This window comes from Amblyraja radiata, chromosome 13 (genome assembly GCF_010909765.2).
Source record: "Amblyraja radiata isolate CabotCenter1 chromosome 13, sAmbRad1.1.pri, whole genome shotgun sequence".
Taxonomy (NCBI): Eukaryota; Metazoa; Chordata; class Chondrichthyes; order Rajiformes; family Rajidae; genus Amblyraja; species Amblyraja radiata.
Window position 1 is genome coordinate 8,125,346 of NC_045968.1, and position 16,820 is coordinate 8,142,165.

Below are 16,820 nucleotides of genomic sequence, written 5' to 3' on the forward strand. Positions count from 1 at the left end.
AGGACCTAATGGCCTACTCCTGCACCTATTGTCTATATCTATGACTACCTTCGACTACCTTTGATTACCTTCGACTACCCTCGATTACCTACGACTAACATGCCGACCTACTATGACCTATTACGACTAAACCTAGTAAAAAAAAGTATAGATTTTTTCCATGGCGACCGTTTTTTACTCGCGGGCATTTTTCAAAATATTGAAAAATACGCCGTGACCCAGCTGAGGCCTCGAGTACACGCTACACACGGGCCAAATCTGCCACTACACACGGGTACTACTCTCGAGCATGAAGGAGAGTTACAAAGACCTCCTACGACCTTGTGTCGACCGTGCTGCGTGTATGTCGAGGGCAAACTCGCCAGAACTCGCGGATTAGGTCACCCAAGTGGGCCAGCCCCTTCAGCCAAACCCCAACAAAACCATACTGCATAGAACCTAATTTCATTTGACCTTAATGAAGATGAAAGAAACATGCTTGTTTCTGAACTCTTAAGCCTTGGTCATATTAATATGCCTAATCAACTATTAAAATATTTCAGGCAAGCACCAGGCATCGGAATGCCTCTAATTGGATGCTTGAGGGTGAGAAATGGCAAATCACCGCAGGAGTTAAGAGCACGAAGTAATTTAAAGGACTGGGCATCAACAGATTTATATTTGCTGCAACCAAGCAATTTATTTTGTTAGAACGGTCCTTGAGACTGGCTGCAGGGTGAAGATCAATTGTATCTTTCCTAAGGCAGAGTAAATGCTGCAGAGAATGGTCCCAATTATTGGCCACTGGCAGAAGAGAAATCGGGAGCACATCCGTTTTCATTAACATTGAAGCAGGGTCCTATAATCTGAGGAAGGGTATTTCTGGCACTGGGGAGGGTACAGAGGAGGTTTACGAGAACGATTCCTGGGGATGATTAGGTTAACGTATGAGAATCGCTTGACGGCTCTAGGCCTGTATTCCCTGGAGTTTATAAAGATGAGAGGAGGGGGGATCTCATTTAAACCTACCGAATAATGAAAGGCCTAGATAGAATGGATGTGGAGACGATGTTTCCAGTAGCAGGGGAATCTAGGACTGGAAGGCTCAGCCTCTGAATAAAAGGATGAACCTTTAGAATGGAGATGAGGAGGAATTTATTTAGCCAGAGGGAGGTGAATCTATGGAATTTATTACCACAGATGATGGTGGAGGTGAAGTTATTCGGTATTTTTAAAGCAGGATTGACAGGGGCAGCATAGTGGCAGAGAGGTAGAGTTGCTGTCACAGAGACCCAGGTTCAATTCTAACTACGGGTGCTGTCTGCACGGAGTTTGCACGTTCTCCCCGTGACCAGCGTGAGTTTTCTACAGGAGCTCCAGTTTCCTCCCACACTCCAAAGACGTACAGGTTTGCCGGCTAATCGGCATAATAAAATTGTAAATTGTCCCTAGTGCGTGTAGGATAGTGTTAGTGTGCGGGGATCGCTGGTCGGGGTGGACTCAGTGGGCCGAAGGGCCTGTTCCCCCGCTGTATCTTTAAACTTTCAACTAAACTAATTGATAGGTTCTTGATTAGTACGGATGCCAAAGGTTGTGGAGAGAAGGCAGGAGAATGGGTTTGAGAGGGAAAGTTAGATCACCCATGATCGAATGGTGAAGCAGATTCGGTGGGCCAAATGGCCTAATTCTGCTCCTATGTCTTATGGTCCCGACCCAAAACATGTTCTTCAGATGCTGCTCTAATGCTCCACTACTGGAGGTGATGAGCATGTGAAAGAAAATTAGTTACGGGGCCCTGGGAAAGATGATGCCGAGGAATGGGAGTACCTTGCTGAGAGCCAGCATGGACCCGATGGGCCAAATGCCCTCCTTCCTTCCATAAGTCATTTCCCATCCCGGAAGACCAGCAGGTGCAGAAGCTCCTAACATGAACAACAAAGAACCTCTGGAAACAGGCCCCTTCTTCGGGAACATGAAGGAGCAGAGCTGTGAACACATCAGCTTGCTCTGCAATACAATGTGACTGGACCAGGCATGTGAAGTAGATGCAACTTGAAACAAGAGTGGGGGACATTGCCATTTAACTCTCCGTCAAAGACTAACTGTGTGCAAATAAAGCCGGAGCCAGCATAAACAATGAAACATGGATCAGATGAACGAATGGCTCTTTCATTCCCATTCTCCAAAAGCAACAGTCCTCTGACACACTCGCAGCCAAGGAGAATAGTAAAATGATGCTCAGCATCCTTGCAATTCCCTCCTCAGTTGATGTACAATGAAGAACTGATGACTTGTCTGCTATTAAAGATACCGTTATCTTTAGTAGTTCCTTTTTTGCAACATTTATTCCAACCAACATTTCACATTCATCTTTCTTTACTACTTTGCAGAACTGTGATGACAGCTGCAAAGTAATCATAAAGCACATTTCCCACATAGTTTATCTCTGCACTTCGGTTATCTTGCAGCCTCCATAGAGCTGTGATGGCCCCTTGGCCATTCTTTTGCTCTTGGTTCAGAAAAAAGTGCTTCATTTGGTTTCCTCTGTGTAGCCCACTGATGCTTTTCCCTGGGGGCATCAAAGCCATCCAACTAGTAACCGACGCTGTCCTGGCCTGGATGTCTACCCTTGCTCTACAACTTTAGGCTGTGCACGCCATACGCAAAAAGAAGAAGAAACGCTGCATTGGAAATGGCATCAACAATTTCAGCTCAGAGTTCCCCACTGATGCGATGCAAGTTCCCACACTTGTGACAATGTAACCTAGGAATCTTTACGGGCAAGATGCTGGAGTAACATAGAAAATAGTTGCAGGAGTAGGCCATTCGGCCCTTCGAGCCTGCACCGCCATTCAATATGATCATGGCTGATCATCCAACTCAGTATCCTGAACCTGCCTTCTCTCCATACCCCCCGATCCCTTTAGCCACAAGGGCCACATCTAACTCCCTCTTAAATATAGCCAGTGAACTGGCCTCAACTACCTTCTGTGGCAGAGAATTCCACAGATTCACCACTCTCTGTGTGAAAAATGATTTTCTCATCTCGGTCCTAAAAGATTTCCCCCTTATCCTTAAACTGTGACCCATTGTTCTGGACTTCCCCAACATCGGGAACAATCTTCCTGCATCTAGCCTGTCCAACCCCTTAAGAATTTTGTAAGTTTCTATAAGATCCCCCCTCAATCTTCTAAATTCTAGCGAGTACAAGCCGAGTCTATCCAGTCTTTCTTCATATGAAACTCCTGACATCCCAGGAATCAGTCTGGTGAACCTTCTCTGTACTCCCTCTATGGCAAGAATGTCTTTCCTCAGATTAGGAGACCAAAACTGTACGCAATACTCCAGGTGTGGTCTCACCAAGACCCTGTAACTCAGCAGGTCAGGCAGCATCTTCGGAGGAAAGGAATAGGCGACGTTTCGGATCAGAACCCTTCTTCAGACTCAGGGGGCGGGAAACTAGAGGTATGAACAGGTTCAGAAGGTTCTGGTTCTGATTTGTCTGGACACGTTCATACCTCCAGCTTCCCTCCGTCCTGGCTCCCAGTCTGAAGAAAGGTCTCGACCCGAAATGTCATCTATTCCTTTTCTTCAGCGATGCTGCCTGACCCGCCGAGTTACTCCAACATTTTCTGTCTATCTTTGGTATAAACCAGCATCTGCAGTTCCTTCCGACAAAATCTTTACCGGCTTTTCTCAAAGGAACATACTGCATGCAGTCTTGCGGTTACAGGGAGTATTGCTGCAGAATGAATGGATGCATTTAAGATGGGGCTGGCCGGGGGAGGCGGTATTGTGAAAATATTCCCAGGAAGTCAGAAGTGCCTGGTCTGTACCTGACTAATCCTGGGCAGGCTGATGAAGTGAGTGTTTGCAAGAGGCATGTTCTTTCTTCAGTATGGAGTTAATGGGACCTTCCTAACACAGCAGTGCACAGAAAATTGTGAGATGGAGCAGATATTAGCATCAGCGGCCTTGGATTGTCCTAAATTTGGAATATTGTGAGCAATTGTGGGTCCCATATCTGAGGAAGCATGTGCTGGTGCTGGAGAGAGTCCAGAGGAGGTTGATAAGAATGATCCCAGTAATGAGTGGGTTAACATATGATGAGCCTTTGATGGCACTGGGCTTGTACTCGCTGGAGTTTAGAAGGATGAGGGGGAACCACATTGAAACTTACCGAATAGTGAAAGGCCTGGATAGAGTGGATGTGGAGAGGATGTTTCCACTAGTGAGAGAGTCTAGGACTAGAGGTCATAGCATCAGAATGAAAGGACATTCCTTTAGGAAGGAGATGAGGAGGAATCGCTTTAGTCAGAGGGTGGTGAATCTGTGGAATTCATTGCCACAGAAGGCTGTGGAGGCCAAGTCAATGGATATTTTTTAAGGCAGAGATAGATAGATTCTTGATTGGTACAGTTGTCAGGGGTTATGGGGAAAGACGGGAGAATGGGATTGAGAGGGAAAGATAGATTAGCCATGACTGAATGGCAGAGTAGACTAGATGGGCCGAATGGCCTAATTCTGCTCCTATCACTTATGAACTTATAAACAGAGGAGAGTGGTTTGAGCTGGGACGTTCACCATCCACGATACAACTTGCCTGAAACTCACTTCTGTTGAAGTCAATGTGACCACTCAGCCCATGTTGTCTAATTCAACCCTCCCATATCTTAAATATCAGGGCAAAAACACGGCAAACAAACATACTATGTTCTGCTGTTTCAGCATTATAAATTCTAGTCTTTAGTGTCCTTTCACTAATTTAATACATACATACGAGCGGCACGGTGGCGCAGCGGTAGAGTTGCTGCCTCAGCGCTTGCAGCGCCAGGGACCTGGGTTCGATCCCAACTGCGGGTGCTGAGTTTGTACGTTCTCTACGGAGTTTGTACGTTCACCCACGTGGGTTTTCCCTGAGATCTTGTTTCCTCCCACATTTCAAAGGCGTACAGATTTGTAGGTTAATTGGCTTGGTATGTGTAGGTATGTTGCAAAGCCTACCTGAAGCGTCGTTGAAGATCTGCTGCTGAGGGTGTGCGCGATTTTGGCGCCGTTTAGAGGGGGCGGGTTTAAAACGCGATTTTCTCTAAGCTGTTCCAATCGAAAATGTTCAGCCTAGTTAATTATTAACGAAAAATCGCTGGAAGACCCCGTCGCAAAAGCTATTATTAGGTTTAAAGGCCTTGAATAATAGTTATAATAGTTTAAAAATCAATCTCTAAACCCGCGACCGCCAGCAACCGCAGGGTCTCATAAAGCAAATAGCAGAAGTTAGGTTGTATATTTTTACATTAAAAAGGGCTTCTAAAGATCCCTTTATACTAAGTTTAATATTGCGAGTAGCTCAATTTGGGCCCATTATATCGCGCAGTATTTTTCTCGGCATTTGGGGCACAAATCTACCGCAATGTGAACGTTCTAAACCAGCGCGTTCCACAGGGACCCACTGGAAAGCTGATTTAAATGGGCATTTATTTACAGCAATTAAACACTAAATTCCTTCCATTTGGCCTATAAATTAATGTAAATGAGATTTAAAAATCATGTTTTATTGTGAATTATTTGTGAATATTATTTGGACATTTAGGCTATTTAAAAATGTTAATCATTTATTAAGAAATGGATAGATGTTTAGATCTAGTAATTGAAGTCTGAAATTAGCTACAATTAGGTAACTAACTAATTATATGCTTTAATTTCAGGTCATCCAAGTAAGATTATTTTATATTTGTTTCAGAATGCTTCAATCTATGATAACTGAAAATTTCATTCAGTTCTCTTAATTTTTAAGAAAGTTATGGGCTTTTGACTGTTCACGATCACAGCTTTTTTGTTATGTCCATAGAAAATCAATAGGGAACAAGATGCTCATTTCCCAGTATGAAAATGGCCATAACTTTTTAAATACTTGAGATATGAAAGTGAATTAGGTGTCAAATTAAACTTATTTTTATGCTTTATCTGATGGGATAAATTACAGACTTGATTTTTAAAATCTCAAAATTTTGTAACATTGCTAGTATGTGTGAAAATTGTCCCTAGTGTGTGTAGGATGGTGTTAATGTGTGTGGATCGCTGGTCGGTGCAGATTCGGTGGGCCGAAGGGCCTGTTTCCGCGCTGTATCTTTAAAGCTAAAACAAAGGTTCCCAGAGTTTGCCTACGTTAAAGAGATAATCACAGCTCACAAGTTGGCAGCAATCGGTGAGGGGAAGTATGGATGTAAAGAGATTATTATTGTTCTGCGTGTAGCAAGCCTACAGTTATAGGCCAAGGAGAAAGCTGAAGATTAAACATGTAAACACCACATAATGCAGAGTTGGAATCTAATGAATAAGCTATCTAAATCAACATATGGACAATCTGACTTAAAAACCTTAAACACAAGGGACTTTTAATACAAGATCTGAAAAAATTCATGCAAGTATGGGCTTTCAGAAAGCTTCAAAGAACTGCTGACACGTTTAAAAAATGCAAACTTTGTTATGAACAGCATATTTGTAGGGAAGTGTGTTTCACAGGCAATATGCAGCTGATCTTTGCTTCTGCAGCCCCAAGTCCGAAAACATCTGATGTACAGAATGCTGACGAATCATCCCAAGTTAGTCATAGCTCAGGTGTAACAGACCCGTTTTATTAATATTAATAAGCATTAATAGTTGATGGTTCAGCACATGTAAATAATCTAGACTGACACTTAATTCGATAGAGGGAATCATCTCAGAGATGCTGAGATCTCTTTATACATTCTCATTCTGGAACCAAGGGTGCCAGAAAATCGGTGATGGATCTGTAGTACAATTCCCAACCACAGCAATTATTTAATTGCAGCCCAAATTTAGAAATTTAGATGCGCATGTGCAGTATTTTTGCTTACTTGCTTTTTTTGGGACAAAAAACATACATTTCAGTATAGTTTAGATAATAATTCTGGAAACCAGCTGCACATTGAAATGGTTTATTGTGTTTGTATAATGAAGGAACTGCAGATGCTGGTTTACACCAAAGATAGACACAAAATGTCGGGGTAACTCAGCGGGACGAGCAGCATATCCGGAGAGAAGGAATGGGTGACGTTTCAGGTCATGACCCTTCTTCAGACTGAGAGTCAGGGGAGAGGGAGACTAAAGATGGATGCAAAATGCTGGAGTAACTCAGCGGGTCAGACAGCACCTCTGGAGAAAAAGAATAGAAACATAGAAAATAGGTGCAGGAGTAGGCCATTCGGCCCTTCGAGCCTGCACCGCCATTCAATATGATCATGGCTGATCATCCAACCCAGTATCCTGTACCTGCCTTCTCTCCATACCCCCTGACCACTTTAGCCACAAGGGCCACATCCAACTCCCTCTTAAATATAGCCAATGAACTGCAGCAACAACATGCCAGTTTTCTACAAGCTATCATTTTACACATCGTGACGTAGACTATTGTTTCCAAATCATAGATCAAATCATTCTTAGCTGGATGTTTTTGAGATGTGTTTGATGAAAAACAATATGTCCATTGCATTTACACAAGGTTCACCGTGGCTTTGAAATTCAACCTGAGATTAAGCTGTTCATGTCGCTTGAAACAAGAATGAGACCATCATAGAAACATATAAACATAGAAAATAGGTGCAGGAGTAGGCCATTCGGCCCTTCTAGCCTGTACCGCCATTCAATATGATCATGGCTGATCATCCAACTCAGTATCCTGTACCTGCCTTCTCTCCATACCCCCTGATCCCTTTAGCCACAAGGGCCACATCTAACTCCCTCTTAAATATAGCCAATGAACTGGCCTCAACTACCTTCTGTGGTAGAGAATTCCACAGATTCACCACTCTCTGTGTAAAAAATGATTTTCTCATCTCGGTCCTAAAACACTTCCCCCTTATCCTTAAACTGTGACCCCTTGTTCAGGACTTCCCCAACATCGGGAACAATCTTCCTCGGTGATGTTTCGGTTAGAGACCTTTCTTCCGACCAGAGATATGGAAGGGTAATGTGTGAAAATGGCAGATCAAAGCAGACGATGATCTAGGAAATGTAGAATGGTTCATTGTTAGCTGTGGGGAAGGTAGCAACGAGCAGCTGTATATGTATACTGTATAGATACAGGAAGCTCTGAATGCAAGTTATTTGAAAGAAGTCTATAATTATTTGCTGCAACGTACCTCAGGGATTATCTCTGCGGACGGTTCGCTCAGGAGTCGATATGTTTTGCCGCTGGTCAGCTTTTTCTTGCAAGCTGTGGGCTTATCAATTTTCACAGATTTTTGTTTTGTGTGTTTCTCGGCCTTTATGATGTCCTGAAAAATGATTGTGAGCAGTCAGTCACACTTTTTAATTCTTTTATATTTCCATCAATTATTAACTAATTGATTCACTCGATTATGGATGAAATATTATTGATACTTAACGCAAGATGCACATATCAAAAAGCAGAAATACTATCGCTATAATAGACCACAAGGGGGGAAGATGGTGTCCTTTATTACCGAGTGTCTGCTACAACTGAATAAGAGGGTTAATATGTACAGGAGTAATGGAAAAACAGCTAATAAATATACAATATGCCATAAACAGCAAAAAGGACGCAAAACACACAAGACCTTGGGATGGCAGAGTGGTAGAGCAAAAGAGTTGCTACCTTACAGAGACCTGGGTTCGATCCTGACCTCGGGCGCTCCCAGTGTCAGCGTGGGTTTCCTTCGGTTGCTCAGGGTCCCTGTTGCGTGACGGAGATGTGCAGGTTTGTGGGTTGGTTGGCTGGTCGCTGGTTCTATCCTGCGCACTGTGAGTTGGCCCCAGTGTGTGGGGGAGCTGGGGTGAGCGTGGACACCCGGGGGGGGGGGGGGGGGGGGGGGGCGCCACGTTGTCACAACGAAGGTATCTGTCTTTACAATGTAGGAGGAACCACTGTGATAGTTCTATTCCACACACTGTGATTTGTCCCTAGTGCAGAGGATAGAACTAGTGTACGGGCGTTGACTGCTCAGCGTGGACTCTGTGTTCCCATGCTGTGTCTTTAAACTAAACTAAGCTAAAAAGGTTCAAAAACACTATTCAAATGGGTAGTTCTCTGAAGTTCTCTCCGCAGATGGAGAGCAAGGAGGAAAGAGACAAAGACTTTAAGACTTTTGCCTTCCATCACAGTGAGGAGGTGTCTGGTGAACTCACTGTGGTGGATGTTAAATTTGTGTTTATTGTGTGTTTTGTTATTTTATTATATGTATGACTGCAAGGCAACAAAAATTCGTTCAGACTGAAAGGTCTAAATGACAATAAAGGATACTTTGACTTTGACTATTCAAAACGCTTTCTAGATGTTATTTTATAGATACTGTGTGGAAATAGGTCCATCGGCCCACCAAGTCCACGCCATTACCCCATACACAACACTATCCCACATATTAGGGACAATTTTTGTCAAAGCCAATTAACCTACAAACCTGCACGTCTTTGGAATGTGGGAGGAAACTGGAGCACCCGCAGGAAACCTACGCGGTCACAGAGAGAAGGTACAAACTCCGTACAGACACCACCCATAGTCAGGATCGAACCTGGGTCTCTGCTACTGTAAGGCTGCAGCTCCACCGTTGCGCCACTGTGCTTTGTAGTTGTATACACTATATTAGTACAGTAGTAAGGACAGTAGAAGAAACAGAGCAATGACAATGTACAGTCGACAAAATGTGTAGGAAGGAACTGCAGATGCTGGTTTAAACCGAAGATAAGACACAAAAAACTGGAGGAACTCAGCGATTTAGGAATCATCTCCGGAGAAAAGGAATAAGTGACGTTTCGGGTCGAGACCTTTCCTCAGACAGTCTGAAGAAGGGTCTCGACCTGAGACCCTGTACCTGCATTTGTAAAACAAAACTCAACCAAGAATCACTCCATCCATCCACCTAGTGGCCATTCTGTGAAACAACAAACTCGGTTTGCAACAGAAGATAGATACAGAAAGCTGGAATAACTCAGCGGGACAGGCAGCATCTCTGGAGAGAAGGAAAGGGTGACATTTCGGGCTGAGACCCTTCTTCAGACTAGTTAGGGAAAAGGGAAACGAGAGATATAGACGATGATGTAGAGAGATAAAGATTCGGTCGGCAGTACCCAAAATCTGTTATTATGCATCTATAATCATGTATTGTCTGATGGGCACGCAACAAAAGCTTTTCACTGTACCTCGCTGCATGTGACAATAAACTAAACTAAACTAAAGAGGTCTGTTATTGGGAGGGTTTACTGTAATAAGGTTGACCTGAATAAAGAGAATTAGAAGTGTTCCATCAGAAAGGAAATGCCACCAAATGTTCAACAGTGGAGGGAAAGATTGAAAAACGTATACTTGATGGAAAGTATAACGGCTAAACTCCAGTTGAGGACTGATGCCTTTAATATTATATGGAAACCGGTACTATTACAAATGCCAAGATTGATTAAGGATATGAATGGATGAGCTTGCTCTGGTGCCTGTGAATAAGATGCTTTTATGATAGAATGTTAAGAGGATTTGATGCGATGCTAATAGGGGTTAGGTGATTTGTATTTTGTCATTCTGCGACTGTCTTTTGTGTGCTTCTTTGTTTTGTCTGTATGTGTATTTTGTTATGTCAATAAATGTTGAACTCAAAAATAAATAAATAAATAAATAAATAGATAAATAGGGTTTTTTTTAATTTAAAAAAAAGATGTGTTCCTACCTTAATTACAGAATCATTGTTTGCTGCTATATACACGTGAAACAATAAGGACTGATGGCCATTAATGACTTTGTAAATCAGCACCGCTCCATGATGTTCCACATCCTGGGTGGTGGTCTGGAATATTGGGCCAACTGGCGACAAAGAACTCACATTCCACTGAACATGTGATATTGAATGATCGGTAACTGACTCTATTTCAGCACCCTTGTCCTTTATGTGTAAGATTTTAAATTTAAAATCAGATGAGCTATCTGTGAAAAAAAAATAAAAATTATAAAGATAAAACATTTTTAGTCATCATTCCACAAGTACAGTATCAGGAATGTGGTGGTTTGATGCCAGCTCTTGTTGTTATACAAGAGAAGCAGGCATCCTAGAAAATAAAGATCTGAACCTCATTACTGCTTGTCATTCCATGCCCATGTATCAATGGCTATAGAGTTCCCGGTCGCTAACCATTTAAAGTCACCCTCACATTCCCATTCCAATCTCTCTGTCCTTGGCCTCATCCATTGACAGAGTGAGGCCGCACACACAGTGAAGGAACAGAGCCTTATATTCCGCTTACAACTCGATGGTATGAACATTGAATTCTCCAACCAAGTAATTCCCCCCTGCCCATCAACTCCCTCTTTCTTTCCCGTACTCCCATTTCTCCCACCACTCCACCACCTCAAGCCCTGGCAACATCCTCCTAAATCTTCTCTGCACCCTTTCCAGCCTGTCAACACCTTTCCTATAACTCGGTGATCAAAAACTTAACACAACACTCTAAACGTGGCCTCACCACTAGTAGCCTCACCAGTGGCCTCACCAATGCTGCAACATGACCTCACAACTTCTAAACTCAATACTCTGAGCGATGAAGGCCAATGTGCCTAAAGCCTGTTTTGACCACCCTATCTAACTGTGATGCTATTTTCAATGAACTATGTACCTGCATTCCCAGATCCCTCTGCTCTACAACACTACCCAGAGCCCTACCATTCAATGTGTAGCCTTGTCAGACTTCCCAAAAGGCAACACCTCACATTTCTCTGAATTAAATTCCACCAACCATTCCTCAGCCCACCTGACCAACCGATCAAGATCCTGCTGCAATTTATAACCCCATCTTCGTTATCTGTGAAGTTCCTCCAGCATTTTAAGCTTTCCTGCAAACATGTCGTTGCATTGTAATACAGGAGCCATAAAAGTGTTCTTGAGAGAACATAAAACTCAAATTTATAGACCTGTGTTGGAGGATTCTTGCAGACTTTGTGAGTCCAAAAAAGGAAACCAGTGAAGGCTACGATCAAATTCATGGATGCAATATTGGTGTTTGCCATACAAAATATTGTCACTCCAAACTGGGTTTATTCCGCCACCTAGTGGAGCACAATGTGGCGTTCAGCAGCAAAGTCTGCAAGTAACAAAATTAAGAAAATGCACAATTTATTATATGCAACAACAAAAAATCTCCTTACTTGCTAAGCAGAGAGAGTGAGGGAAGTAAATGCTTTTTAGTCTGGTGGGATCACTCTTCACATCAAACAGTGGGCCACAGAGTTTCCAGTTGTCTTTCAGAAAGGTGTCATATTTACACCAGGACAGAATTGAGTAAATAATGTCAACTTTATCTGTCACTTCAAATACCAGGCCGGTGGCAACACATTGATAGCTTCCTTCGTGCTCCAACTTCAAACTGTATGTAAAGATATAAAGGAAGATTAATTAAAATTGTCTTCATGCTAACACTCATAAGTGATAGGAGCAAAATTAGGCCATTCGGCCCATCAAGTCTACTCCACCATTCAATCATGACAGGTCTATCTTTCCCTCTCAACCCCATTCTTCTGCCTTCTCCCCATAAACCCCTGACACCTGTACTAATCAATTGATTATGTGTCCAAAGTTTGTGAAAAATGCCTACCAGAAACGCTCCTCCGAGATGTGTCTCGGTGTTACTTGTTCAAAGTTTTGATTCTGTATTTGAAAGGAAAATTCATTAGAATTGGTCACAACATTTCGCACAGATGCTCGTTCATATTGCAATTCTCATTTTGCCCCTCAATTCACTTTGGAAATTTTATAGCATAGAAATAAATCAAAAATGTTTCTCACCTGATGTCTGTCACAGAATGGACATGGTGACTTGATGTATAAGCCTATGAGAGAAAAAATAGATTTTTGTTTGTAAAGAAAATAGTTGTATGTAAAATATTGAACGTAAGAATATGAAACAGTTGTAACTGAAATTTAGGATTATCTGTTACTTCACAACATTTACTATAAAAACTGTTACTGTTACTTTAAAAGACACTTCGACAGGTACATGGATAGGAAAGGTTGAGTGAGATATGGGCCAGATGGAGATAGTGCAGATGGGGCATCTTTGTCGGCATGGGCATGTTGGGCCGAAGGGCCTGTTTCCGTGCTGTATGACTTTATGACATAAGTTACCATGGCAATGCCTCAGGCAGAAATGCATTGGTTTGTCTAATCTCTCTTCTCAAACCTATGTAGCGGCAGATTATCATATCTTTCAGGTAATTAGCACCATAGCCACTATTTGGATGAGAATGGTTGAAGGGGGTGTCTTCTAAACGCATGCGAGCTCACTCACGGAGACCTTCAGAGCTTCTTCTCAGATATGGCTTCAAAACACATTATTTTGATGAATAAATGCTTTATTGTTGATAGAAAACAGTAAGATACATCCAAGTTTCTTCCGACTCGTTACTACAATCTTCTTCCAACTCCAGCTTATTACTTTAGACATTAGTAAACTCCTCGTGTCTCCGTAACCCTGGCATGATCTCCTTTAGATCTCCCATGGACCCTGCAAGTTCCCGCATGGTAGAAGGTTTAACCTTCCCCATGGTCTCTCCAAACTAATCTAAAAACTAAACTTCTGCGCAAGCATCTAAGCTAAAAACACGCCCAAAAACATGTCATAAATCCCACCCACAATATAACGGGCAGTCTAAAATTTAAAGGCACATGCCATCATCAATGACATGCAAAACAGGCCAATTGGCCACTACAACCTATTCTTCCTACCCTTTGAGAGATCTAATTTGAATCTCTGTGATTAAGGTATTAAATCCAACACCCAACAGAAAGATGTTTTTTTATCAAAATTATTTTGCTGAAAATCCCTTTGCCTTTGGGTGGTTTGATATAGCATAGCTCCTGGAGTCACATAAATGGGCTAACCTGCTTAGATAACATGTGCCCTGGCACTCTAGATACAAGGCTCTATCAGGCTAGATGCCAATCATATCTGATCATTGTGAAAGCAGATATTTTATTTCAATCAATGTGCCAGTCGTGGAATTGTCTGCTAATACTCGTTCTGCTAATTCCCGTATAAAATATGAGCGCTTAGGATAAGGGGTGAGCAACCTATGGAACTGAATCTAATATTTCTCAAGAAAGAAGTAACTGTCACCATCCAGAGATAAGAGAAAAACTGGTTGGAAAACAACGGACAACATCACATGGAGATGTTTGATGGCAACTGTGAACTAATATATGGCATCAACAAACCTCTCACCTGCTGAGGATTATGGGCATTGTTGGAAAAACAGCCCAACCCAAAATCTACATTCTCCAGTGGAATAAATGATGTGAAAATAAATTGAGTTTTAAATAGGAGACAACAAAAGGATCTGCCTGCAACGTAACATTTTTGCCACCAGTAAATAAAAAATAACAAATAACAATTTTCCTAAGATAATTTTTTTGCTATTCAGGCCATTGGTATATGTTCTATACTATTACTAAAACTCTCATCTTGTCCTCTTCCGGTTTGCGTTGTTCTTAAATTTGTGCAAAAATGGTAGCCTATATCGCTAGGATTTTTTCCGCCACCATGCTCACCGTTCTCCACTGCTCCAAGCGCACCAGGTTTTGTTCCGACTGCTGGAATATTGCAAAAGTTATGAAACCTTAAAAAATTGATCTTCTCGCCTGTCATTCACCATGAAGGTAATGCCCCTTCCGGCACCCGCTGTCAATCACCGGGGCGAGGAGAATAAAGCCCCAGAGGTGGGGCGGAGTCCACAAGCCATGCGGATTGAGTCCACAAGCCGTGCGGGCAGAGAGCAGCGTGCGGGCTGCTTCTGCAGCGACAGCACGACAAGCCGGGAGCTGTTATGTGGAACCAGAAGCCTCTGAGTAAAGTCGTAGTGGGACCAGGAGCTGCAGCGTGAGGCTGGAAGCTGAAGGTGTGGGATGTGCAGTGTGCGAGCTGCATCTGGTGCGACCACCCCTCCCCCCTTCCTCGCCCCCCCTCCACCCCACCCCCCCTTCCCCCACACACCCCCTCCCCGCACACTCCCCCTTCCTCCACACCCCTCCTCCCCCACAACCCCTTCATCCACACACCCCCTTCCCCCCCCTTCCCCACACCCCCCCACACTCCCCCTTCCCCACCCCACCCCTTCCCCACCCCACCCCTTCCCCACATCCCCTCTTCCCCCACACCACCTCCCATTACCCACATCCCCCCATTCCCCAACTCCCTCCCTCACCTCCTCTTCCCCCCCCTCCCCACACACCCTTCCCCACCCCCACCCCCCCCTCCCCCACCCCCCCCCACCTCAACGGGTCCCACTTAGTCTAGAATCTATATATTAATCATTAAAATAAATTGACCTGGGTGTGGATTTGTGGTTGCTGTCTCTTCAGTGCTGCAGTTTTCTGTAAAATATAATGTCATAATTAGCTCTCCTGTGTGTCCATAGAGGAAGGAAGATCAAAACTTTGCATAGCAAAATGCCCTCTAACCAGCTTTAGTTTAGTTTTGGCCTTCTCCAATGGATATGCAGAGAATGGAGGGATATGGATCAAGTGCAGGCAGATGACATTAGTTTATCGAGGCATCATGTTCAGCACACACATTAAAAAATGCTGCCACTTACGGCTGTGATATTTGGCCATCTTACTCAGTTCCCCTCCGCTACGCAGGACAAGAGGATTTTTCCCATCGATGAAAAATAAAAGAGTTATTAATGTTTAAAAAATGTTAAGATTCTCTCTCCTGAAGGCCACGCCCCTTCCGGAGGGACTATAAAACCCGGAAGTGTTGAGTGCATCAGTCAGTCTCTGCAAGATGGGGGACGCGAGAGGGTCCCGTCTCTCATTCTGAGCTGTGAATAACACTGAGCACATGTCTACTAAACTGTGAGTGTGGTTTTACTGACCTTCAGTGCCCTGAATGTGGTTTGAAAAAGAAAATGTGGTTGGTTTGAAATAAAGCGCAGCAAATGGTTGGTGGTGGTTGGTTTGAGATAAAGCACAGCAAATGGTTGTTGGTGGTTGGTTAGAAAAAAAGCACAGCAAATGGTTGGTGGTCTAAATTTGACAACTTCCTGTTTGCACTGTATATTGATTTTAGATAAAATGCTACCACTTATGGCTGTGATTTTTGGATATCTTATTCAGTCCCCCTCCGCTCATCAGGTGCAGAGCATTCTTCCCATCAATTAAAAATAAAAGTGTTATTAGTGTTTAAAAAATGTTGAGAATCTCTCTCATGTCAATCACGCCATGAAGGCCACTCCCCTTCCGGTGGGAGGGGGAGGGATTATAAAACCCGGAAGTGTGGATGTGGCTCAGTCTCTGCAAGATGGGGGAGGGAGAGGTCACGAATCTGTGTGAGCTGTGAATCAATTGAACACACTGAATGTCTGCTGAACTCTGAGTGTGGTGTTTATGTGGTATTTTGTATGGTTTTATGGTGGTTACACCCTGCTTGAAATGGTATGAAACTGTATTTGAATGTGGTGGCCTTGACCCTGCATGAAATGGTATGAAACTGCATTTGAATTTGGTGGCCTTGCACCCTGCATGAAATGATATGAAACTGCATTTGAATTTGGTGGCCTTGCACCCTGCTTGAAGTGGTAAGAAACTGCACTTGAATTTGGTGGCCTTGCACCCTGCTTGAAGTGGTTGGAAACTGCACTTGAATTCGGTGGCCTTGCACCCTGCTTGAAGTGGTATGAAACTGCACTTGAATTTGTTGGCCTTGCATTCTGCTTGAAATGGAATTTCAAGGAATGGCCGTGAGTCAGCTGCCAGCACATCAGGCTTGAGTGACTGAGCTGAGAATCCATTTTGCCCACAATGTCCATACTAGCCCTCTGGAAACCA

At 43.3% G+C, this 16,820-nt stretch overlaps 1 protein-coding gene across 2 annotated transcripts in view; it reads right to left on the reverse strand.

The window, feature by feature from the left end:
* The window catches only part of LOC116979588, an 81,629-nt gene that overhangs the window by 16,211 nt on the left and 48,598 nt on the right, over positions 1 to 16,820 (reverse strand). For both annotated transcript variants that reach the window (XM_033031170.1, XM_033031169.1), the window contains exons 7-12: positions 15,321 to 15,365; positions 12,783 to 12,826; positions 12,592 to 12,644; positions 12,146 to 12,363; positions 10,677 to 10,930; positions 8,142 to 8,276 (exon numbers count right to left, since the gene is read on the reverse strand). In XM_033031170.1, coding sequence (XP_032887061.1) covers positions 8,142 to 8,276; positions 10,677 to 10,930; positions 12,146 to 12,363; positions 12,592 to 12,644; positions 12,783 to 12,826; positions 15,321 to 15,365 — 749 coding nt within the window. The remainder of the gene's footprint in view (positions 1 to 8,141; positions 8,277 to 10,676; positions 10,931 to 12,145; positions 12,364 to 12,591; positions 12,645 to 12,782; positions 12,827 to 15,320; positions 15,366 to 16,820) is intronic.